This window comes from Pteropus medius, unplaced genomic scaffold (genome assembly GCF_902729225.1).
Source record: "Pteropus medius unplaced genomic scaffold, Ma_sr-lr_union100, whole genome shotgun sequence".
Lineage (NCBI taxonomy): Eukaryota > Metazoa > Chordata > Mammalia > Chiroptera > Pteropodidae > Pteropus > Pteropus medius.
Window position 1 is genome coordinate 5,012,501 of NW_024350927.1, and position 25,659 is coordinate 5,038,159.

Consider the following 25,659-nt stretch of genomic DNA (forward strand, 5'->3'; position numbering starts at 1 on the left):
CGGCTCAGTGAAGAGGGGGCTCGGTGGGGGTTAGAGGCATGGACAGAGCCTCCAGGCTGACTGTGGAGTGGGGAACCAGGACAGCCACAGAGGCGGGACACTGAGGGGTCATGTGAAAGCATCTGGGTCAGGGTGAGAGGCCAGAGCCTCCAGGTGGGGGTGGAGCTGTCTGCAGCACCCACACTTGGCAGCTACTGAGAGCTACTGTCTGCTGGGGACAGAAGGTGTTTCAGGAGGCGACAGAGTGCTATGTTTTTCCTAAAAATAACAGTGACAGGGGTTCTTTTCTTGTCAACAGAGACAACAGCTCAACTTTGCTTCTGTCAGCAGCTGTGCTGGCTCCTTGAAGTCCCCTCACCCCCTGCCTCCTTCAGGGCTGGAATTAAGCCAGGTGTCAGGTGGGGTCTGAACCAAGCCTTCTTGCCCCCACCCCAACTGCCACCAAGCAGCCTGCACCCTTCCTGTCTCTCCCTCGCCTTCTCCCTCCCATACTCAGCTTTATTTTTGTCCCTCTATTCCCACCCCCAGAGGAAGAAGTCAAGAGGAGTTTGGGCAAAGTTCACCTTCTCCAGTCCCAGGGCCCAGACTGTTCCCTTCTCAGCTGTGGCCTCTGAGGGGGCTGTGCCAGCCAAGGCCAGAGATGGACCTGGACATCCTTCTGCCCCTCCCTGGCTTTCAGGGTCCACCCAGCTGGGGCAGACCGCTCCATGGAGGGCAGAGAATTAACCGCAGACCCATTTACAAGCCAGCCCTAATAAAAAGTGACATTCCTGTCTTCCAGAAAATATGGTGCCGTTTCCCCATTCCTGTCGAGCCCAGCTTGCAGGGGAAGGACATTACTCTATTGTAGCCGCCTCCCTCCCTACTACCTCCTGGCATGTGCTGCTGCTTTTATTAATCTCAGGGCAGCCACCCCCTGTAGATGCATCCATCTCACTGGGTAGGGGCAGCACTCAGGCTGGGAGCTCTCACCCCAGCCCCACTTCCCTCCCCACCTCCCTGCCTCCCATATTAGCATATCAAGGCCTTAGGGCAGGAGGGAGTTGAGCCACCTAGCAAGGATGCCCCAGGGGAGGGTCTCTCTATAGGTGAAAGTTTCATTCATTCATTCGACAAATTTTTATTGAGCACCTACTATGAGGCATTCACTGGTTTAGGCCCCAGGGTCAGAGCTGCGAACAGACAAGGTCCCTGCCCTCATGGAGCTGACATTCCGGTGGGGGAAACAGACATGAAGTGAATAAGCTACAAATCAATGAGGTAATCTTAGATTTCAGACTCACAATGCTAAGTGTGATGCAGCCCCGAAGACAGAGAATGCCCGGGGCTGCTTTCGACAGAGGGGTCAGGAGAGAGCCCTCCCAGAAGGTGACATTTGTGCCGAGACCTGAATGATGAGAGGCAGGCAGGCAGTCAGCCCGGATAAGATCTGAGGAAAGAGAAGGCAGAGAGTTCTACAGGGGCAAAGGTGGGGAGGGGGACGGTGCCCTGGCAGTACAAAGGCAGAGTGCCCGCGAGGCGGCCGGGGCTGAGGGGTCACGGGATGAGAAGTTGGAGATGGAAGGCGGGGCTAGATCAGGTGCAGGACACGAAGAGCACTTCAGATTTTTTTGTTAAGTAGAATCGAAGCCATTGAAAGTTTTAAGCAAGTTCGTTCTCTTAAAATCGCTGTGGCTGCTGGGTGGAGAGTAGCCTGGAGGAGGAAGCTGCTTGGGTTGTAGGAGCGAGTGCGAGGTGAAGGGAGGTGAATGGGGGTGGGCGGGGTAGAGAGTCATCAGGTTCAGGGTGTATTTTGCGGGTCCAGCTGACAGCACTGGCAGATGTACTTGGCCTCTTCGGTTTCCTCTGGCAGGAATGAGGCATGTGAACTTTATTTCCATAGCTGCCCATCTGGGGGCTGTATCCTCCTCTTTCTGCCTCCCCATCTTGAGGCTTGCTCTCACTTCCAGCCAGGTCATGGAGCCATGTCTTCCGTTACCTGGAGGCAAAAAGACAGAGACCTCGGACCAGAAATGGAACCCAGCGGCCAGGCCTCCAGCTCAGGGAGAATCTGGCTCTGTTCCCAGTGCCACTAAGAAGTTCGATCCATTTTGCAGAGGGGAGAGCGAAGGCAGCAGGTTGCAGGTTATTCTTGGCTCCTGGGCTGGGCCTGGAACTCCGGCTGCTCCCAGCACATGGTAGGAGCTCAGACTGTGCCATCCATAACCTGGCTGTGAATTCTAGCTCCACCAGATACAAGCCGTGTGACCCTGAGAAAATGACTTACCTCTCTGAGCCTATTCACTTGATTACGTTTTTCATTTATTCGACAAATACTTAGTGAGCACCTCCTATGTGCCAGGTCATAAAGCAGATGCTGGGGATGCTTCAGAGTCTCAGGGAAGACAGGCGTCGAGTTAACAATTAATACCACGACTTTCGATCAATGCTAGTAAATAGAGAATGGGGGTGCGACGGAAGAGAATCATTAGGAGAAGCGGGGGGTCGTGATGATGACACGAGGTCACGTGTGAAGAGCCCTCGACCCAGAGCCTGGCACCCAGTAAGCATCCGTGAGCCACTGTTTCTAGGAACTCAGCAGAGAAGGGCGAGGGCATCAGAACCAGCCTTCCATTCCAAGCCCCGAGCTGGCCAGAGGGGGAGCTTGCTTTCTCCCCTGGCACGGGTCAGACATCAGGCCCAGACCCTCTTCCGCAGAGGCGGGAAGAGCCCAACTCCTGGCTCTGGGTCTGGTGCTCACTCTGCCTCCTGGGTAGGACTACTACGCCCCTCCTCCAATGACCCACCCACTGAGTAACCTCACACACTGCCCACTGGGGGATCCACCTTTTTAGGCTCCAGATAGAATTTGCAAAACCTCGCTGCCCCTGGTCACCTACGGCTGGAAACCCCTTTGAGAGCCTTCCTGGTATAGTTGTGCGAAGACTCGGGGCCCCTCCCACTTTGCCTCCTTTTGCTGTATCCCTTTTGCTGCAGTCATAAAGATGGTTTATAACCCTTCGGGTGGGAAGAAAGTCTCACGGGCCCCGCCCACCTAGAAAGATTGACAGATAAGAGCATAGAAAGGAGGGGCATTGGGCTGGGACACCCCAACCATTCTTGATCTCCAGAATTCCCAGCCACCGCCTCCTCTGAGGACCCCAGCCAGGCAAAGGGCAGTGCTGGGACCGGGCGGGACAGAACACAGAGGAAACACTGGCCTCCCTCCCGTCCCTCCGACTTCTCGTAAGAAGTTAATAAAATTGCAGGCAAGGATGGCCCAGAGGACATGATTTACTCAGGCTAGGGAAAGGCTTTCAATAAGGTCCCTCCATAAAAGGCCATTAAGGGAGCAGAATAACCACAGGCTAAGGGGCAAGCGTTATGGATCCCAGAGTGGTTTAAGCAGAGGAATTAAAGAGGCGTTGGGAGCCTGGAGATGTTATTAATAACCACACCGCACGCTTGTAAAGGTTTGTCATCCCGACTAGCGTTGTGGGCACCGACTCCTCAGTGCTCAGGTCTCTCTGGTGGAGACACAGAAACAAGCGAGCGAGCGGACGGGCTCACCCTACTTTTAAGCTGGACAAATGGCTGGGACGAGCTGAGGTCTTGGAGTTCGGGAGTCCCTGGAAGATTCTGGGTGACACACTCTCTAGCGCTGAAAATGAGAGTCTAGAAAGAAGGGCCAGCTCTGTGGGGGAGGGCAGGAACATGGGGTGGGCGAATACCATGTCCGCCTCCAATCTTAGCACCGGGGCTGAGGGGGCGTGTGACATTTGCAGCAAGTGGGAGCAGAGAATCTACATTTGCCATCCAGAGGCCCTGGGAGAGGGAGCGTTCCCCGAGGAAGAAGAGGCTACTCTCCCAGGCCCCTCCCAGCTTGCTCATAAGAAACCTTCTGCAGCACGGACAGAGGCCGGAAGAAGCCTGAATCTCACCTCATGCTGGGCCGCCCCATCCCACCTGGATCTCGTGGATGAAGTTTAACATCCGGAAGGTGCCCGCTCCAACCCATTTTCAAGCCTCAGTTCAAGCAACACCGCCTCCATGAAGCTTTCCCAGCCTTCACCCTAACTTTGTCCCTGTGAGTTACCCGCCCCCATGCCCTACTCTTGATAACACAGGCAAGAACCCCTACTTCCACGAGGTTCCAGCCCAGCAAGGCCCAAACATAGGTCCAGGGTCACCCCATCTGAGTCCATTTCTGCTTTGGGTCTTCCTAGAGTCCTGTGCCCCTGGAGACAGGTGGCCCCAGAGGCCCCTAGAGAACTTCCCACGGGACTGCATTCTGAGCAGGGCTGCCTGGCACTTGTACCCCAGCCTACCCTTCTCTGTAAGTTCCCCTTCCCAGAATGAATCTCCTGCTGAAATTAGCATGCCTTTTAAACGCTTGCACACTCTCTAATCATTCCTTACACGTGCATGTTGGCTGGGAAAACGACCTGCCTTAGCTACTTCACCCAGCCTCACATTAATCTCCACGCAACCCCATCACGCTTAACACACCTGGTCTTCCCAGCTCAGCTTCATAAACTCAGGGCAACCCCAGAACTGTCCCCAGTGCCCAAGGCTCACAGCTGCAGAGGGCCAGGTGCCACCTGGAGGGCCAGGGGAGGGAATGCCGCCCTGTTGACCTTGACAGAGACCCCAGAAGGAGCTGCCTGCCTTGGTGGCTCCTTTCTGAGCTACTCATAGTGGCAGCAGCTACCCCTGGGGCAAGCGGCTTCCTCTTCTAATGGGGAGAATGAGAAGTCATTGATGAAGCCAAGATTTGAACCCTGCGCATTCCGGGCTCAAAAGCCCAAGCCCTTGGCCACCACACTGCATTCCCCAAGAAGTGGCTTGAAGAAAGAAGGTGAGGGGCAGGAGGTGGCCCCAGTGATGTGTCTGGGCCACCTACCGACTGTGATCTTCAGTAAGGACAATTAGGAGATCAGAACGGATTTTTATTTATAGCTCTTCACATAAAATAATCATTTAATCCTCATCACTACTCTGCAATACTATTACCATCATTTTCTAAATGAGAAAGTTGATGCACAGAGAGGGTAAGTGACTTGCCCAAGGACAAACAGCTCATACATAGCAGAGCCAGGACTCGAAGCCGAGGAGTCTGCCTCTTAAGCTCCGCATTGTATTGCCCCCTTGATAATGACAGGGGAACTCTACTTACTCCATTCTTCCAGGTAGTCTCCCAACCCTTAACAGTTGAAAACTTCTCATCCTGAGTCCAGTGCAACTTTCAGGTCAGACTGCATCCTCAGAGACTGTACGACTCCTCGTTTGGCCCAAGTGAAGATGTCAGAGAGAAGGGACCCCACCCACTGGCTCTACCCTGCACCCAACCCAGCCAACTACTACTTGGTGACAGCCCCAGGGGGCATCTGGCACCTCAGCCTGTGTGGCTTCATCCTGCTCATTCCTCGCTAGAATTCTCTGGGCTTTTCTACCAGGATTGGAACTCCCTGTTGGCAAGTTGAGACACCCTCTCTGAACCAGCCTATGTCTAGGAGGCAGGTCAGGGCGGTGTCCAGGGGGTTCAGGCCCTGGTACCCTGTTCCTACTAGGAAGATGCCAACAGGACAGGTGACCCAGAAACATCCCGTTCCCCCCAAAGCCCCTCTGCTGCTGGGCAAATGTTCCAAAGCCCCACATTGGGCATGACTGTAAGAGTGCCCAGGGCAGAGAGAGAGCTCTGTCTTCCAGAATCTGTAGACTCTCCCCCACCCCCACTTCTTCTCCTAATGAGGGTCCTCAGGCCAGTTTTGGATCAAATAGCCATCAGATCCCTGAGTTTGCCCCAGCCTCAGCAGGCGGGAGGCAGGCAAGTGGCGGGCTGGCCAGCGCGTTGCCAGGTCAGGGACTAGGTCCTCGCTCCCTAGCTAGGAAACAGCAGTCCTGGGGCCTCCCCGATGTGATTTACCAGACAATGACAACCTTTAATGTCCGCTCCGCTATAATCTCCTTTATCTTAATACAATCTTTTCCTGTTGAACTCTCCAGAGCCCCAACTGCTATTTTCAATGGAGGGATTTTTTTTTATTATTATTATGACTTGATACTGCGATTACTGTCAAACTCTCAGTCTTTGTGGAGGGGAAATTAATAAGTTTTTCTTGAGCACTCCGCACAGCCACTGCATACTGATTAGGCCGGGCCAGCTCCCCTATAGTGGGAGTCAATTATCAATTTGGCCTCTTGCCTGCTGGGACCCAGCAGTTCCCACGTCTGCAGGGAGCTGGTCATTAGGTGACAGCTCTGGTGCCAGCACCTCTGGCAAATGCTGAACATCCCGTGAGGGGTCAGGGATTCACCCTGCTCCATTCCTGGCTGTATCTTGGGCCAGGAATCATAGACGTTGAATCCCGGAACTAGAAGAGACCTTAGTTTTCAGCTCATTCGGATAGAGAAACTGAGGCCAAGCAGGTTGTGACATGCCTTAGTCATAGACCACTAGTGGCAAGGCTGGGGCCGTCACGCTTAGGGCGACATCTCCATTCTCTCACTCACTTCCTGTCTAGGAAGATGTGTTTCCTCTTTCAGTCTGCCTGCAGTCACTCTTGCTGCAGTGCTGCCTTTGTCCTGCTCAAATTGGGCTGAAGGATTGACAGGTGAGATCTCCTATCCCCGCAGGGAGAGTAAATGGAAACACAGCCCCGTCCCCACCAAACCCTTCCCTCCTCCTAGCTCCAGCCATGCCTGGCTCGGTGAAGGGAAGGGCTCCCTCGGGCACCCTGCCAGCCGGCTGCCTACTCGAGCAAGCGTGGCAATGAACGAACAAAACAAACGCAACCCCAACTGTGGCCATCCACTCAGTCAAGCTTGTCACAGCCGCCCTGGGGAGGTGGGCGGAAGGAAGGGCCTAGGCTGATGCCAGAACCTAAGGCTAGGGCAGACGTGGGCAACAAGTGGTCCCAGTGCCAGGAGGGACCAAGGACCAGGGAAGGTGGTCTCGGGGGTGGCCTGGGAAGTGGAAGAAAGCTCTTAGGTTGCCCCTAAAAAGACAGCCCGAGCCCCCACCAACTATACCAATAGAAGTATTGGACGCGATGGAAGGAGTCAGGTTAGACAGCAGGAGAGGACTGCCAATCACAGGGAAGGTCTGCCCTCCCCGCCATCACCAGAACAATGGCAGCAGTCAAAAGAAGGTCAAGTTGGAGGCTTGACCTATCCCCTAGAAAAGGAGACCTGGGCTTCTCTGGCTGCCTGTGGGCAGAACGCACTGGCCTTTATGTCTCTGCTCCAGTGGACCATGGATTAAGATCATCAGGCCTCGGCTACTGTTCAGCCTCCGTGCTGCGTGACTTTGCATTTCTCAGGTTACAGAATGAAGACACTGAGCCACCTGTCACCCATACGTATCACCTGGGCGGAGAGCTGAGCAGGGAGACACATGCAATTTGGAGAAGAAAGGTACCAGATCCGAAATCATTCTGTTACAAGGACTGAGGCACATGGGACGGACAAGCGAGGCTCTCATGTATTCGTTTCTTCATTTGACACACAGAGCCCCTGCGAATGTCCCTGTCCTCATAGGTACTCATGCTCCATAGCTAGAATACGATCCTGAAACAGGGAACCATGTATAATGGCATCGGCTGGGGTGAATACTACATGGGAATGATATAGAGAGACGTAGGGCCAACTAGAGATCAGGGGGCTCTCTGCCCTGTGCAGGGGTGACTTGGAGGGTTAGGAAGGCCTGCTTCTCCAACTAGCTGTGGCCTCACGGCTCTCTGTAGCGGAGGCTGATAAGAACGTTCCTCCCTTCACACCAAGGAGGAAGCAGACAGGCACCGTGATGGGCAGGCAGATGCCTGGGCTCAAGGGAAGCTGGATCACCAATGGAAAGGCTGCAAGATGGTGGGTGGGCACCTGTGGAGGGGTGAAGGGAGGGAGAGGACATTGGGGCTAAGTTCTGACAACAGAGTGACAGCACATTACTCTTCCTAAGTAAATTAAACCCATTAATCATTGTAATTAGCACAACCGCTTGGCAGTCCTTCGGCCAGGCTATTAATACATTGGCAAGGGATTCTACCATGGACTGGGTGACCTCCCCACAGCTGACCAGTGCAGGAAAGCTTCGGAGCTTGCTGCCAGGTTCAGCAGGAGGAGGATGGAGAATGAGGCCTGGGATACTCTGAGCAGGAGAGAGCCCACTGTCCCTGCCACATTTTTCCTTCTGGCCCTGAGATTTCTTTGAATTGTCTGAAGGGTCGTGAGTCACTAGCATGTAAGTGCCATGAGATAGGATCACTGTTTGCCTGGTTCACCGCTGTAGCCAGCCTCAGCAACTAAAACGGTGCCTGGCACATAGTAGGTGCCGGAAAAGTATTAGTCGAATGAATGGATGAGTGAACAAATGAGTGAATAAATGCTCTCTCCCTTCTGGGCATTCGTATGAGCTGATTGCTCTGCTTGGAACACTTTTCACTTTGGCTAGCTGATTCCTCGGGCCCTTTGAGTCTTAGCTTAGATATCATCTCTCCCCTGAAAAGCCTCCTTGTCCTGCAGGTAAAGCTTATGTACATCCTTTTTGCATCTGGAGTCTCCTGTGTTCACACCTGTCGTAGAACTTAACACACAATGTTACAATTGCTTGCTTATGCATCTATCTGTGCCCCACAAGACTAAATGCTCCATGACAGCAGGGGCTATCTGAGTCACCATGGTACCTCTAAGGCTTAGCCCAGTGCTTGGTACATAGTAGGTGGCGCTTCATAAATATTTGTTGAATAAATGAGTCAATAAATAAAGAATGGGAAACCGGCTGCTGGCCTGCACCGAGTCACACATACTCTTCCCTTACTCTGAGTAGCCTGAGCAGCAGGTGTGGACATGGGAGGGAAGGTGGGGCCTGAGCCCACAGCCCTGGATGCTGGGGCTCCCCTTCCAGCCATTTGCATTTCCCAGGACCTGTGCTTTAATAACAAAAGTGCCGATCTCACAGACAAGGGGCTCCCAGTCTCTAGGTGGGGGTCATCCTGTCAGGACATCCCTATTTCCAGAAGTCTCTTGGCAAGGCATCTCCAGAGCTAGTCCCTCTACCCGGGCCCCACCCCTCAGCCTCCCAGAAAGGCGCAGGGCCACACTGGGGGCTCCCTCTAGTGGCAGACAGGCCCTGAGGTTCGGCTCAGGCTTGACCTTGTGCTTAAGGCCCGCAGGCAGGTGTACAGGGAAGATATGGTGGCCTCAGGACCAGATGATATTCATATTCACCCTTTGATGATGAGAACACGTGAATATGCTCAAGAAGGTAGAGGATGCCACTCAGATGTGAGAGGGAGCAGGGGAAACGGTATGAGGTGAGGCTGCTGGAGGATTTGCCAGGTCACTGGGGTAGGTGGGCTGCAGAAGGGGAGGCCAGGGATCAGATGAAATGGGTCCATGTGACAACCCTCACTGCGTGTTTAAGAAGTGGCTTGGGGTGGGCATTCTGCTCGCAACATGTCTTTGTGGCCTCGGGGCCCTGTGAGCTCAGCTCAGGGCCTTTGGAGTCAGTACACCTGAGTGAGCATATTTCTAGTACTTAACCTCTCAGAGCCTCAGTTTCTTCACCAACAAAATGGGGTAATAACAACTACCTGGCAGGTGTGGGGCTTAAATGAGACAGAGCGGGTGAAGCTCTTGGCACATAGCAAGTACTCAATGTTCATCTTACCCACTGAGCCCCCACCAGCCCACCAGCCATGAGCCAAGGAGCCCCACGCAGTTCTGACGTGAACCCCTTCACACACCAGTTCTCCCTTCTGCCCCGTCATTTTCTTCTTCCTCAAACTGAAAGTCACGACTTCCTTGATGTGAGTAAACAGTCCTGACTCCTCATCTTCCTCTCTGAGCAGGACCAGAGTGAGTCGTCGCCTGTGACGGGCCAATGGCCAAGCCCTTCAGGGACACCTGCCCCAGTCACGGTTATTGGCCAAGGAAGAGAAAGATCGCAATTTTCCTGGGATTCCGCAATTATTTCTGCAGCCTAGTCTTCCTATTTCCTCTGAGAAACCACACCCCTATTCAGGTGGTCCTGGTGAGGCTGTCAATCAAGTGCCCTGCCTCTCCAAAGGGGTGGGCTTCTAGCTTGGCTAGACTGATCACGGTATACACTCATTCTCTCAAGCAATAGTGATTGGTCCAAGTGTGGCCGTGACCAAAGCAAAGAAATTGGATCCTCTACCAGAATGTAAGCTGCAGGAGGGCACGGAGTTTGCTGTGTTGCTCATTACCTGGCGTGTGGTGGTGATTCCATAAATATCTACTGAATGGATGAATGTGATGAAGTCACCATGAGTGAGGATGGGGTTGCTGGGGTGAGGCTGGCCTCAGGCGCCAGGAGGAGGGGTCAGGGTTACCACTAGTCCAGCAGTCCCCAACCTTTGTGGCACCGGGGACCAGGGCTCCTATGAGAATCTAATGCCTGATGATCTGAGGTAGAGCTGAGGTGGTGATGCTGGCACTGGGGAGCGGCTACAAATACAGATGAAGCTTTGCTTGCTCGCCTGCCACTCACCTCCTGTGAGGCCCCATTCCTAACAGGCCACAGACCGGTACCAGTCCACAGCCCGGGGTTTGGGGACCCCTGCACAGCATCCTACGTGTATTAGAAATAGGTGAGTCCTCCTGGCAGATGAATTAGGAAACATGGCCTCGTACCAGGGCACAGAGCTTGGCAAGCAGAGCGTTGGATGTATTTCGGCTCCCACTCAGCCCCTTCACTGGAGCCGTGGAGAAGTGCTTGAACTGCCAACATATGTAGCCCCTACCCTCCCTGTCGCAAGGACACAGAGAAGTGCCGGTGAGTGAAGCCAAGAGAGAGACAGACAGAGCCCGAATGACTTCATTCGATGCCTAGATCCACCCCTGGACCTCCCTGTTATAGGAGCCAATAACGCCCCTTTTTTGCTTAAGCTACGGAAGTTGGGTCTCTATAGCTCGCTACTGAGACATCCAGCCCAGTCTCAGCCTTACAGTTTCCGAGCTCCTTAGGTTCCTAGATGTGGTCCCTTCAAATCCATCCTTCCCATGGGCAGGAAGGGTGTCAAGCCAAGAATAACTGTGGTTTTTAGGAACAGAGAATGAACCCAAAGAACTGGACCCAATTTCTAGCTCTGACACATAATCCTGGTGCCAGTTGGCTTGGATTTGGATCCCAGCTCCATCATTTACAACCCCTGTAACCTAGGGCAGCTACTTAACCTCACGGGACCTCAGTTTCCTTATCTGCAAAATGGGGATAATAGCGGTATCTACTTCATAAGGTTGTTGGGAGAATTAAATGAGTTAATATGGGTAGACCTCGTTGAGTATACCTGGCAGATGCCAAGTAAGTGTAATGATGTCAGCTGGTAGCGTATTACCACCTATGGACTCTGGAAGATGCCACCTTCCCCGTCCACAGAATGGGAATAAGAATTCCAAACTCAGAGGCTGTTACGAGGGTTAAGTGGGATGAAGCGGGCAAAGCTATGCACACAGGGTTCCACACACGGTAGGCACTCAGGAAGCGCTAGCTGAATCTGAATCTTCGGCGGCTTTGCCGAAAGCTTTGAGCTGACTCTTCAGCTGAAGTCCAGCGCGGAGGAAATAAATCCTCATGCATATTATTCCTGAGTAAAAGTCCTCCTGGGACACTTCTTGCTAGGAGCCTTCTCATTCCACAGCCAGCGAGCAGCAAAGGCGGCAGCCACTCACCTCTTGGCTCACTCGCTCACTCACTTACTCCCCAGCTCATCCTCCAGGGGCAAGGGAAGGGGAGGGAAAAGGAAATTGAAAGCCTTTGATGTGTCAGGAGCCTGTTGGTGGGCGAACATCACCGAATCCTAAGGCCCAGCTCGCCAAATCACCAGCCCGGTTCTCTGCCAGTCCTCCTCTGCTATTTCTGATAATTAGTCTGAGCAGTTAGGGCAGTCGGGCGGGGGTCAGGGTAAAGGGGGAAGAGTGGGCGCCGGGTGGGTGGGGGGCAGGAACACCTGGAGCTGCAGAGCAAAGCAGCGGGGAACCAACAGAGAGGACCTCCGCCCAGGAGAAAGGGAGCCGCGGGGACCATCGTCCTGACTTCCTGTCCGGAGACTCAGCCTTCCAGAGAGCTCATCTGTGCCGGTTAAGCTGTCCGCTGGTCTTTGACACCACGGTGTAAGCCGGGACCTGTTTCCCGCCTGCCTCGGCCATGTACCGGCTGCGTGACTGAAACTGGGATGGGCGGGAGGGAGAGAGCAGCGCGAATTTCCTCACGGGTGAGATGAGAGTAAATGACATTTGCCAAGTCCTCCGAGAGACAGCACGAAACTCCGTGAAATCAGAGGTATGATCATCTTCCCGAAACGGACAGCTTTCTCTGCCGTTTCAGGAAGTCGATCTTCCCCGAGGGCCCCAAGCTTTGTGCTTCCTGGCTGGCCTTCCACTTCATGTCTGGGGAACAGAGAAGGACTGGAGTTTATTAGAGACGAAGAAACGGACACCGAGAGAGGGGAAGGTGACTTAGTCAAAGGCAAGCCCAGGAGAGGCTGCCTCTGGCGTGAGGACGTCTGAGCCCTGCCGCTTTTAGCTGTGTGGCCTTAGGCAAGTCACTTGGCCTCTCTGGGCCTCAGTTTTCTGATCGTAAAATGGGAAGGTAATGATAATCATTAAAAAGTACACGGTGCGTAAGAAACGTTCAAACTAATAACTAATACGCACTGGTAAACCGCCTCTATGGCAGGTGCTGCTCTAAGTGCGGCCGTCAGCTTTCATTCTCGTCAGCAAGCAAAAGGCTCCCCCTCATTTCCCATTTCTGGTGAGAGCTAGATTTTAAAGCTCCTCTGTCTGCTTTGCTGCTTTGGTTTCTTTACATCAAAGAAACACCTTTCAGAAAGAAACACTTTCCTCGAGCCCTCTGTGGATGACAACAGCCTGACTAGGACCAGGTTCGCAGCCTCCAGGTTTGGAGGTGCCCCAGCAAAGGAAGGAGACCAACCGGTTTCGTGCCCTCTCTAGTCCCTTCTCTGAGCTTCCGACTGCATTTTCCATTCGAGGACACAGGGCCAGAATCCCACATCGTCTCAGAAAGGGAGCAAGAAAGCGAAATTCCCCAAGGGAGCTGCTGGGAAATCCTATAAAAAGGCTCCCTTCGTTTCCGTAATTTTCAGAGATGATGATTTATGGAGACGTCCGTCTTCCAGCCTAAATCTACTTCCTAGGACCTGAGCAGTCATAGATGGAAAGCTAATGAAAGGTTTATGAGTTACTGAGCTCCAGGTACTATTGATAAAACTCCCTTTCATGCTGTTGTTACAGCCCGTCATCTGCACAGTCACTGTGGGCCTTTGAAGCAGAGAGCAAACCTCAAAGGTGGATCATTTCAAGAAGAGGAAAGCCCGCAGCTCATACTGCCCCTGCCCCCTGTAGGAAGGGCGGGGCCAGGCTGGCAGGAGAGCTGGGGGCGGGTAGAGATCTCACGGAAACATGAAAAAGCCTGGAGGTGGGGGGCGGGTGATGATGGCGCAGCAACGCAAATGTACTTAATGCCACTGCATCACTCTTAAAAATGGTCGAAAAGGTAAATTTTATATTGTGTATATTTTACCGCGATTTTTTAAACTTTTTTTTAAAAAGGCCACAGCCCTTTGGTCTGGCCGCTGCTGCAGTGCTCACTGCGGTCTGAAGACCCCGTTTCCTGAACACATTCGGGGGGGACAAAGCTATGCCGAGGCCTCGCATCTTGCGCCCTGGGGCGCCTTCCGGGTATCTGAGCTCCATCTTCCTTGCTGTCGGGTGAACTCCTATCTCTGTCTGATGAACGGTGGCTTCCTCGAGGAAAGGAAATACAGCGTCATGTCACAGATACAACAAAGACAAGTTAGCAGAGTGGGCTCTGGCGGCAGACACCAGCTGGGGTTCACACCCTCGCTCTGCCACTTGAAGACTGTGTGACTTCGGGCAAGTTACTTACCCTCTCTGTACCTCGGTTTTCTCATCTATAAAATTGGGGGGGTACCTACCCCATAGAGAGGCTGTGAGAAGTTAGCGCTTTTACCATGCTAAGGACCAAGCTGACACATAGTAGGTACTCCACCAAGTTGGGTTCTTATCGTTCCCCGCTTCCTGTGCGCTCCAATCACTGCTGACATGTGAAAGATGTAGCACTGGGTGGGGGCAGGGAGGACAGCAGGCAGAGGACAGACAGGTGGAGGGTGCGGTTGGTGGCAGAGTTCGAACTGGGTGTGCAGCAAGGGTCCCGACGTGGTCGCTCACGTCACGATTTCTGAAAAAGCGTCATGGAGACATCTACCTCACAACCTTCAGGAACTGGTCACTCTGGAGGCAGACACAGCCACCCCAGGGACTCCTGGGAGCCAGCAGGACTTGTCTGGAGTGCACGGGAAGACGGGACAGTAACTGCCAGCTTTTATGACTGGATGTGACTTCGGAGGCCAGTTCATTAAAAGCCATGGCAGATTCTGCCTGCTTCTCTCTCGTATCGCTCTCTCTGGGGAAGCCACCCTCATGTGGGAGGCCCATGTGGGAGGGAACCGAAGACCCCTGCCGACAACCAGCATCACGAGAGTGAGCCATCTGGGAGGTACATCCACCAGCCCCGGTCGAGCCTTCAGATGACCACGGCCCCAGCCGACATCTTCACTGCGACCTCAGGAGTGACCCCGAGCGAGCTTGCTCCCAAAGTCCTGACCCACAGGAACTGGGAGAGGTAATAGATACCGATGTTTATTACTGTTTAAGCAGCTAAACTTGGGGGGAATTTGTTATGTGGCAATGGATAACTAGTACAGCTGGGGAGGGAGCTGGGAGGGTAGGGCCAAGGGAATCTCACGGTGGGGTGTGGAGCTGATGGAAGACACCCCCATGTGCCTTCTGCACATCATTCAAGTGAAATCCACTTCTGTGTTTTGCCGCCTCCGAAACACACCCTGCCCTTCCCATCTCCGAGCCTGAAAATGCTGCTGTCTCTCCCTGGAAATCCTTTTCTGCTCTTCCTCCTCCTCTCCCTCTTCCTCTTTCTCTTTTTCCCCCGGAGATAAACTCCTACGCAGCCTTTAAGGTCCAGGTCAAATGTGCCTCCTCTGTGAAGGCCTTCCCAGTCATCCTTGGGTAGTGTTTGTTACCTTCTTTGACACCCCGGTGATGCTCTGTTTCTATGGATACCTGAGGGCTTGAGCTGCAATGATTGGTTCCATCAGCTCTGGAGTTTCGAACTTGAATTTCATTAATCAACTCTGCTCTCCCTCCCTGTTCACTGGCACCCAGAGGATGCTTCATGTCAGGATGTTGAATGAATAAGTGAGCGAACGAGGCAGCATCAAAGGCAGCCTGGGGCGGAAGAGGATCCGTGCGAAGTCCACAGAGCGGGGAGGAGGGCAGAGCTTGGTCTGGAGGCATGGAAGGGGCATGGGCTGTTTATTGGTCGGTGTCTGTGAGTCTCAGCTTTGTTCATGCTAACTCCAGCGAAGGGTCTCTTCTCTCCTGCGGCCACCAGAGTTTTGCTGGGTCAGAGAAGAGGTGTGCGTGTCCTTGTCATCGCCCTTTCCAGAACCCTGCCCTTTTTGACCATTGTTTTCTGCAGCTGACAGGCAGCCCTCCAGAGTTCCTTCCCTTCGTCCATACCTGGAGGGCAGATGAGTGGCAGTCAGACAAATCCGATCTCTCAAATAGGTTTAAAGGTCTTTTCCCAGAGACCCGGAGCTCATCTTTCCTTTCTCTGTCTCTGAAATGCCAAGGCAGCAATTCGGATCTCGAATGGCCCCAAGCAGGGGTGAAGCCAAGTGCTTTATTGCACAGAATGAATTTGTTCTTTGGGGATTCTTTGGCCTGAAGGATAGCTTAATGTCCTTATGTCACCTGGCACCCCCAACTTGGCTGGTGCTCAGAGGCAGGAGAGCTGCCCTGCTCTTGTTTACTGAGAGGAAGGCTGAAGGGGCCTGAGGACAGGTAGGGTCACCTGCAGACTCCAGTCCTCCTGCTGGCCACTCTGATTTACTGAATGCCCAGCCAAATCAAGTCCCAGATAAATAAGTCAACTATCTGAGGTCTCCTGGCAGCAAGTGGCAGAGCTGAGATTTGCTCCCAGACTCATCTGACTTCAAAGGCAACCCCGCCTCAGCCTGGCCCAGCCGCTCCAGGGGTAGCACGGGCCCCAGCTCCCAGCCCATCTAGGGACCTCATGGCACTTGGGCAGGACTAAGCCCATGGCTGCAGGCAATCACAGCCTGGGGTGGAGTTTCCTGGGTTCCTGACACCCACAGGCTCCTCCAGCTCCCAGAAGCCAATCAGAGATTTTGTGATTTCTTCCTTGGCTGAATTCTGCTCCTGTTGGAAGCAGAGGACGGAGGTTTGTCATCTCTGGTTGCGGGGCTTATCTTTTGAAACTCTGCAGTGCATGTGGAAACCTGTGAACTGGAGAAGGCGGAAGCAAGATTAAAGAGAGAAAGGATTAAGATCTACAGGGCTCCCCGTGCTCTGCAGAGGCTCTCCCGCAGGCAGTACTGCGATCTTTCTATTAGACAGCCCGCCAGCCTCCAGAGCTGGTGGTGACAAGGGCTGAGCCCCGAGTCCCAGCCTTGAGTCACTGAGAAAGCAGCATATTCAGGCACAGAGATGGGAAGGGCAGGGTGTGTTTCGGAGGTGGCAAAACACAGAAGTGGATTTCACTTGAATGATGTGCAGAAGGTACATGGGGGTGTCTTCCATCAGCTCCACACCCCACTGTGAGATTCCCTTGGCCCTACCCTCCCAGCTCCCTCCCCAGCTGTACTAGTTATCCATTGCCGTATAACAAATTACTCCCAAGTTTAGCTGCTTAAACAGTAATAAACATCGGTATCTGTTACCTCTCCCAGTTCCAGTGGGTCAGGGATTTATGAGCAAGCTCGCTCGGGGTCGCTCCTGAGGTCGCAGTGAAGATGTCGGCCGGTCATCTGAAGGCTCGACCGGGGCTGGTGGATGTACCTCCCAGATGGCTCACTCTCGTGATGCTGGTTGTTGGCAGGGGTCCTCGGTTCCCTCCCACATGGGCCTCCCACGTGAGGGTGGCTTCCCCAGAGAGAGCGATACGAGAGAGAAGCAGGCAGAATCTGCCATGGCTTTTAATGAACTGGCCTCAGAAGTCACATACAGTCGTTTCTGCAATAGCTTCTTGGACTCCCGGATCTGCCCTATTCAGTATGAGAGAAAAACCAGACAAAGGAGTTGGGGATTCTTGGGGACTACCTCCATGGATAGCCCTAGTGAGGACAAGCCCTGGTCTACAGAGTTTCGGAGAAGCAAACACTCAGATTCTAAAGCTGACTCTTCCATTGGTTTCCATGAGGCTTTTCCAGGTGCCTTCCAATGCTGGTGGGGAGGGTGGGTGTGGTGTAGGACAGGGTGGGTGATGACCTTCCCTCGAGGGAAGGGACCTGGGGGTTGGAAGGGCCATCTGTGTCTTTCAAATCATGCCAACACATGAGACCGAACCCATCCCTGTCCATTGCCCAACTGCCCACATGGCTTCTGGAATGGTTATCCTCCGAGCAGGCCCACAAATGTGCCTTCCAGCAAATCCCTGAGATTCTGCCAGTTGGACGGCCCACACTCAACAGGAACTAGCCATGCCAACGAGATCCACGCAGGGGCCAGGGATCTGCTCAGGGGTCAGCGTGGGAGTTGGGGGATCCCAGTAAGTCTCTACGTGCCCAGCCCGGGTCCTGGACAGCTCCCACCTGCCTGCCCCTCAGGCCATGCAGGCCTTGTATAATTAGAATGCCAGGAAGCACCTACAGACAATTTTATCACACTGTGTATAATGTGTAAATACTATTAAGTTAGACAGATTTTCTCATTAATTCCCAGTCCCAGTGACAGACCAGGAATTAACACAATTGATTTTCCAGTCCCTACTCATTATCAATCATCCCCCAGAACTTAGTCACATTTCATCTGCTCCACCTGGGCCCTGGCATCTATCTGGAGGCTTCAACATATATTAAACTAATAAAGAGCAATGGGCACAGCCGTGCCAGCCCTGGAAACTGGTGGGGATGAGTAGAGAAACCAGTCTTGGGCAAAAAGTTGGAAGATTGGACAGAGCATTTGAGGGCACGGTCCCGTCCCTCTAGGATGCTGGCATCAGTCAGTGGGTACTCAGGCAAGGATTAGTCGCTCTCACTTATGAATTGCTATTTGACATACCACCTCAAGCTTAGTGGCTCAGAACAACAGTAACTGTTTATCTGCTTATGATTCTGGGGTGGACGACTTGGGCCGGTCTCTCCTGGGCTCACTCGCGTGCATTGAGCTGGTGGCCTCATGTACATGCCTGGTGGTTGGTGCCAGCTGTCGGCTGGATGGTCTGGGGGAACCTCAACTGGGACAGCTCATCTCCACTTTGTGTGGCTTCTCAAACTTCAGGGGGCTAGACCCAGCTCCTTCCCCTGGCAGTCTCAGGGTTGTCCCAAGAGGAAAGCAGAAGCTGCAAGGCTTGTTGAAGCCTAGGCTGGGAAGTCATTCAGCATCACTTCTGCCATATGCTATGGGTCAAAGTAAGTCAAAGACCAACCTAGATTCAAGGGATTGAGAAAGAGACTCTGCCTCTCAATGAGAAGAGTAAGGTGAAGGCATACTGCAAAGGGGCGAGCCACGGGGTGGGGTGGGGGGGCTTGCTGCAACCAGGGTACCACAGTCAGCAATCTGGGACCAGGCTCTCGGACCCTCCTGCAACAGGCAGTTTCTTCCCGATCGTTTATACCAGGAGGAGGTGGCTCTCATTCAAAATCTGACTTTGGTGCCCATCAAAGCAGGAGAAAAATGTGCATTCCAGCAACCTGAGCGGCGGCCACACCCCACACGGAACAAAGGGACAGGAGGTGAAGGAAGATGACCTATGTCAAATTCTTACCCCTGCCTCGAGCTGACTTCCCTGCCACCCGGAACGTTCCTAGACCATCTCACTCCCAAAGCTGAGTAGTATGTATTCAGAAATTGGCAATTGTCTTACGAGCAAGAGCACGTACACTTACAGAAGCCAACCTTTTGCAAACAAGTATGTGCCGTGTGTAATGTCCTCATTCCAAGTCCAAGTTGAAAACAACTGTGGGTCATCCACTGCTTTCTACTCCCTGTGCCATCCCACCCTAACGGAGATGATTTAATTTCAATGACAACATTATGGAAGTATTTATAATCTCTACTTGACAAAGAGCTTTTGAAGTAAACATTTCATTGGGGTGTAATGCAGTCAGGAGAGGGCACAGTTGTAAGTGTATGGAGTTCAATGAACCTTCTAAAGTGAACGAACCTGTATAATCTGTGCCCTGAAGCCGTCCTTCTCACCCCCACCCCCCCCAACAGAGGGCAATTATCTCCTGACTTCTGACACCATAGTTAGTTTTGAAAGGTTGTGTATTCATAGGGAACATGCTTTCAGGAGGCCCATCTGCCCTGCCCAGGTCCCAGCTTTGGGAGATGACTAAGGTCCCATCATCACTGCCTTCAGGATTTTTGGATCAGGAGTTCCCACTTAGGGGCAAGGAGATGGTCTTTCAACTCCTCTCCATCCTGAGTCCTTGAGTGTTGTCCTTAGGGCAAAGTCCTTTGCTCCACGGGGGTGGAGAGTGAGGGGATGGAAGAAAAAGCCACCAGAGGTAAGCGAGCCTTTGGGGGATCCAGCCAGTTTCCTTCCATTTCCTCCTGGATCCTGGATGGTGTTCCTCATCCAATCCCTTGTCACTTGGAGTACGGGACAAGCTGTTGGGTGGTGTGCTGATGCTGATGTGGAAGTCAGGAGGGCTGGTGGGGATGCAGGGAGGAGGGGAGGGCAGGGGGGCATTGGGAAAAATTGGGCTGACCCCTCCTGAGCGCTTCCTGGAGCAAGGCGAGGTCAGTGGGTCACAGGGGGAAGGGGTGAGCCCTCGCTCAGCTCTGGTATTCGGTAAGCCCGAGCCCACTTAGAATCATCACTGGACAACAGTCACCGTCCTTATGGAAACCGTTTCAGATGAATGTGCTTTATGATGTGACTTTTTTAGAAGTTCTGCTACAGGGAGGTGAAATAGGTCCTGAATATTAAGTAGTAAGAGGTTACAAAGGGCACTTCTGCCTGGTGGGTAACTCTCCAGTTAATTAGCTCCCTAATACCCATCGGGTAAAGGGGGGAGGGCAGAACAGGGTCCTCCCACCCCCACTCAATGACGAGGTTCTCTCTTCTTTCATCAAAGCTCTCTGGGTGGACCACGGCACTCTCTGTCCCTGGGAAGATGCTGGCTGGGAGCCCGAGCTCACTTGCAATCAGCCCGTCAGTCCCAGCTAGGGAAGGAGACAGGCACAGAGCAAGATGCGGTGCAGGTAAGGCAGCAGGGGTGTGGGAGACGTCTCCACTCCACCTCTGCCCCGTTATACCTCACTGAGATATGAGGAGGCACCTGCAGGGACAGAGGTGGCCCCATCTCTGAGCTTCCAGGGTTTGAAGGTCAGCAGGACATAAACAGTCTCCCACCCGGACTCCACCCAGGGGCAGAAAAGCGAGAATAGCTTTGCAGTCTCAACAGCCAGTCTCGAAACAGCAATGCGTGGAACGAGGTCCTTCCCAGAACTGCTCCCCCCAAATTCCTGATTCTGTCACACAGCCCCTCAGGCCCTCCTCCCAGAGCAGTATGGGCTGGACGTTTCTCTTCTCATCTGTCTGCCATCAAAACATACCCATCTTGCATAGCATTGATTTTGGGCCCCATCCATCCTCTGTTCTCCATGGTGATGGACAGATTTTTTTTCCCCTCTGTGAGCCCTCCTCAGTCATATGTTTGTGTTTTAGCAAGGACCTTTGGGAAATATAATACCTTCATTCAAAGGACCGGCAGATGGTGGAATTCCAGGTGCCTGGCAGGTTGCTGTAGGGCTGTTTAGGTGCAGGAGGGCCTCTGAGCTCCCATCAAATCGCAGCCATGGCGACTGCTCTTCCCATGACAAGTTGTCACCTGCAAACCAGCACGCTGCTGTCAGGTATAAGGTTAAGCCTTTAAGAGTGTGCCCAGCAGCAGACTGTGGCCTGACTGACTGACTGAATCCTAGACAAGAATGGAACTCAAGACCCTGATCTCATCAGCCCTTGACCTCGTCCAACTTTCCAAATTCTGAAAGTCAAGGCAGAAGGCCAGAGGTCATCCCACTAACAGCAGCTTAGGGTCCCCAGGTGGTAGACGCAGGAGAGAAGAAAGGCACCATCGCCCAGAACCAGTCCTCAGCACTCAGTGTCCTAGACAAAGGGACAACTGGTCAGCTTCTCCCCGACAGGTCAGCTGGCCCAGGACACTCAGGGCAAAAGGAGGAGGTCCTCCTCTGCACTCATCCTGTCCCAAACCACAAGTCCCACAGAAGTGCAAGCTTCCGGAAAGAGCCTGAAATAGACACATGCCATGTCTCCGTTTCTCCAATCCCCCTCCTGTGCGTAAGTGCCTATTAGGGACAAAGGGATGGAAACAGAGGACAATAACATCTGTTTTTCCAACGAGATGGTGACAACGCCGATCTGAAGGCAGAGCTCACGCCCGCCCTGGGGCCCAGATGCAGCCCCGCAGCTGCAGAAGCAACTGGCACTCGATCATTTCTCAGAGAGATGACCTCCCAATCAGTGGCTCCTTGCTTGTTTGCTCTATCCTTACGGGGGGAGCTATGTTGCTCTCTGCAGGATCAGACCCACCTCTCTGCCTGCTTTTTATCTCCGAGTTAGGTCTCTGTTTCAGAAGGCACCTGGAAGCCACAAGTCCTCCAATCCCGGTCCTGCTTCTCGAGGCTGGGACCAAGGTCGGGATGCTAGCCCACCCACTGGAACATGGTGGAAAGAGCACCGGGTTAGGAGTCAAAGGGCCTGGCTTCTCATCCCAGCTTGATCACTGGCTCTGCAACCTTGGGTGGCCGTTGAGAGCAAGGAGCTTCATCTTGCTACAGGAGCCCGTTTCCTTACCTAGGAGGACTTTCTGAACTACGTCATGGAATTGCTATGAGTCGCAAAGGTGATAACACGCGTGAGCCTAATTCAGGTCAGAGAGCAGACCTGACAAAGAGGGTGGGGAGACGCCGTCGTGTGGATTCTGCAGGTGGTTCTGTCTGAGGCTGCTCAGGCCTAAAGACGATGTCTACCAAATTTGCAGGAGCCATGCCTCTGCTCCCGATCGGAGGGATGTCTGAGATGAACCCCGGGGTCAGACTGCACAAAGCAAACAGAATCATCCATTCCCTTCTCAAACAGGGAGAAGCCCGAGACCCTCTTTTTCATGAGGCCCCTCGACCCTGCCCCTTCGATCTCTCCTCCAACACCCAGGGCAACCATCAGGAGAAGCCCCCGTGTGCAGGGGGAGCCACGAAAAGTGAGAGGAGAGGCAGGACAGAGAACGGGAGCGGAAGACAATGACGAGAGAGGCAGCTGTGGTCCTTTCAATGTTTTAAAAGAGATCGAAATTGAAAATGAGATTTATTAAAAAAAAAATAACCCATCATGCTTTCCCCCCTTAGAAAGAAAGGAGAAGTGTTGAAAATGAAAAAAGATTTTAACCAAATGAGTGCTGCATTTTGAGTCAGAGAGGAGATGATTTAGGTCCAGGCCCTGCCGTTCCTTGGGCCTGTGACCTTGAGCAAGTCACATTGGTACTCAGCCTGCAAAACAAGCCCCGCGTGCGCCTCGCAGGGCGGCGGGGAGGCTGGGCTGAGAGCTGCGTGGGGAAGGGGGAAGGGCTCGTAACCCAGGTTACGCCCAGACCCAGAGCACGGAGGCTCCCACCGTGATCAAGGTTAGGCGGTGTGGAGGACCGCTGTCACGCCCCTTACTTCCTCGACTTCTCCATCTCAGGACAGACCCCTGGGAGTGAACGCAAGGACGCCCTCCTCACAGCAGCTCAGACCTCCAGTACCGGCCATCCGGGCCATGTCACCCGATCCGCCAGGAGGCACTAGAGAACAAGTATGACGGATCACCCTGGGCGGGCAGTGGGATTTCTAGGGCAGAGCCTGGCCTGTCCCAGGAGACGGGGAGCTTCCTGAGGAAGCAGGTCTTCCCCTAGCTCTCAGGCAGAGCAAGAGCAGCTGCAGCCACCTGATGGCCCCCCAGCACAGATTACAAGGCTCTCTTCCCCACCTGACTGATTTGGTTACCTTTGTGCTTCACCCTCCCCTCGCTGGTCCTTCTTGGATAAGGAGCAGCCCAGCCCTGCGAACCTCGGTTCTGAGCTGGCAGGATAGCTAACAGCTCCATCTCCCTGCCTCTGCCCCGAGTGCTCTGGGCTGTCCTTCCTCACGGTCCCCGCAGCTTCCTTTTATCCCCTCTGGAACTGCACAGAGATTGGTTATCTGGTAATTGAGATTGTGGCACAAGGTGTCGCTCATCGCATTGAGTTCCATCAATTTTCAGCTCCTCCTGATACCCAGAATAATCACCACCCCGTTGGTGAGGAGCTGGGGCAGAGGGCGGAGCAGTGTCCCTGCACAGGTACACACACGTCCCCGCATGTACACAAGTACACACGCACACATGAGCAAACACACGCACATGGGAAAAAACTTTTAATGATGATAATGCTGGTAAAACAGACTTCAGATGTTTTCTGGGTGTCCTTCCCTTGTTGAACCTTGAGGGGAGTCCAAAGAGATGTTACCTCTCCCCATGCCATATTTGGGGAATAGGACACCCTTAAAGTTCCCCTACCCTAGAGATTCTCGAAGGCCCTCCGAATGACAGGCCGGTCATGACCGTGCAGAAGACCCTCTGTCTCTCCACCCGGCACTCTCTTAGCACCTGGTCAATGTCAGGCTCCCAGGCTGGGCCATGGGGCATTCAGAAGGGAAGTCACCTGGACAGTCTCTGTCCTCAAGGCCAGAACCTCAGGGGTATTTACTGGGCTGTGGTTGGGAGAGGGACAACTTTCCCACAGTCACCCACAGGGACTCTAATCTCCCACAACCAGGCCTGGCCGTCCCTGAGAGAAAAGCTCCAAATGGTCATCCCTCAGTTTCCTCGTAGGACCCTATGTGGGTACCAGAGCAGAACACCCCCCCAGGAAATCATCAAAGGGACCCCCATATACAGTTTCACAATGGAGTTTCTTTACTTTCCTTTACTTTTCTGTCCCCCTTACTATTCTATAAGCTCCATGAGGGCAGAGACCTGGTCTTGTTCATCTTCTACTTTTAGTTTTTAACACAGGGCCTGGCACTTATCAAGTGCTCAATAAATGTTTGCTGAATGAACGACGAGCGTACCAGGCAGTGCCAGCACTGAGAAGAACACTATCATGTCCACCGTGGTCCTCTGTCCTTTCGGGGGGAAGTCTGAGATTATACAGAAACAACCACGTTCTAAAATATTCATCAGTAAGGGAGTAAGGGGACTCACTTAATAAAGTGCCTGCTGCTGCATACCAGGTCCCATGCTAAATACTCCACGAACAATATTTCATTTAAACTCAAAACTACCCTTCAAGACAAATACTATCTTCCTCCTTTGCAGAGAAGGAATTGGAAGGTCATAGCTTGGCTGAGTGTATCCAGTGGGTGAATGATACAGCCTGGACTTAAACCCAGCACTGTCAGAATCCATGGGTGTTTCACCAGTCAAGCTCCATGAGTGACATGACTGCCTGCTTGTCTGCCTTTCCTCTGGGATTGTAAGATTCCTGAGGACAGGGGCCAGGTCTTACCATTATACCCCAGAGCCTAGCCGAGGGCTGGAACATAATACTTGCTCAATTAATTGTGAAAAATGACTGGCCTTGCAGCTGCCTGTGGATGGCACCAGAGAGGGTCAGAGGTCAGGTGAAAGAGGCTCTTCCATATTGATCAGGGTCTAGAACAATAGTAGAGGAGTTCATCTCTGCCACCCTCGCTCTCCTGCACACTTTTGAGCCTCTGCCGTGACACATGGGATGGCATCAGAATGACTTACATAGGTGTGATCTCTCCACCTGCTCCCTGTGAGTCCTTGAAGGGCGATGGCGTGACTCATGTACTTGAGTCCTGGGACAGAGCTGGCCCAGAGCAAGCTCTCAGTAGGCTGAGGTCCTTGGCCAGGGGAAGTGTCAGGTGAAAGGCCCTAGTTGGCGACGGTTGGTGACAGTAGTGACCGCTGACCCCCTTGGCACCTCCCCTGAGTCTGGACTCCTCATTGCCTGGCATTTCCTGGCCCAAGGCAGCCCAGGGCCGAGGCAGACTTCTCATCCTCACGACGTGATGCCTCCCCGGGGCCTCGCCTCTCAACGCCATTCATCTTGATGAGATGTTGGCAGCCTTGGCTGATTAAATGCCCCACCATCCCTCCCATTTCTTTCTCAGCGAGGAGGTATCAGGGTTTTTCATTCTTCAGGCTTTGACCTTGACAGTGGTGCGATGGCCCTTAGCACACCTGCCTCAGTGCTACAGTTGTCTGGCTCTGCTACCAGAGAGATTGATTAAGGAAAGCTTCCACACTCTCAGGCAGGAGTCAGGGGACTTTCTCTAGCTGGGGAAATTGGGGACGACTGTCTCCTGGCACCTCAGCTTCCAAGAAAATAATCGCTCTCATGACCATCTTTTCCTAAAAGGCTCGATCGCTGCCCCCCGTCACGTCTTCCCGGAAGCCTTCCTGATTAGCTCCATTGGCACCCCCATCTCTGCCCTCAGTGCGCTATGTTTGTCAATGTTTATTCTATAGTTGACATAGGTCAGTTGACACCTGTCACTATTAGCTCCTGG

At 53.2% G+C, this 25,659-nt stretch overlaps 1 protein-coding gene across 5 annotated transcripts in view; it reads right to left on the reverse strand.

The window, feature by feature from the left end:
* Window positions 1–1,104: 1,104 nt before the first annotated feature.
* UBIAD1 (UbiA prenyltransferase domain containing 1) overlaps window positions 1,105–25,659 on the reverse strand; it is a 38,632-nt gene continuing 14,077 nt past the window's right edge. Inside the window, exons 2-4 of one of the 5 annotated variants that reach the window (XM_039842237.1) lie at window positions 20,781–20,918; window positions 1,891–1,978; window positions 1,105–1,845 (exon numbers count right to left, since the gene is read on the reverse strand). In XM_039842237.1, the coding sequence (XP_039698171.1) occupies window positions 1,614–1,845; window positions 1,891–1,978; window positions 20,781–20,918 (458 nt within the window). In that variant the 3' untranslated portion in view covers window positions 1,105–1,613. Of the gene's footprint in view, window positions 1,979–13,633; window positions 14,219–16,912; window positions 17,124–20,780; window positions 20,919–25,659 lie in introns of those variants that run through there. The other 4 variants (XM_039842235.1, XM_039842241.1, XM_039842240.1 and 1 more) reach the window with 4 other exon arrangements.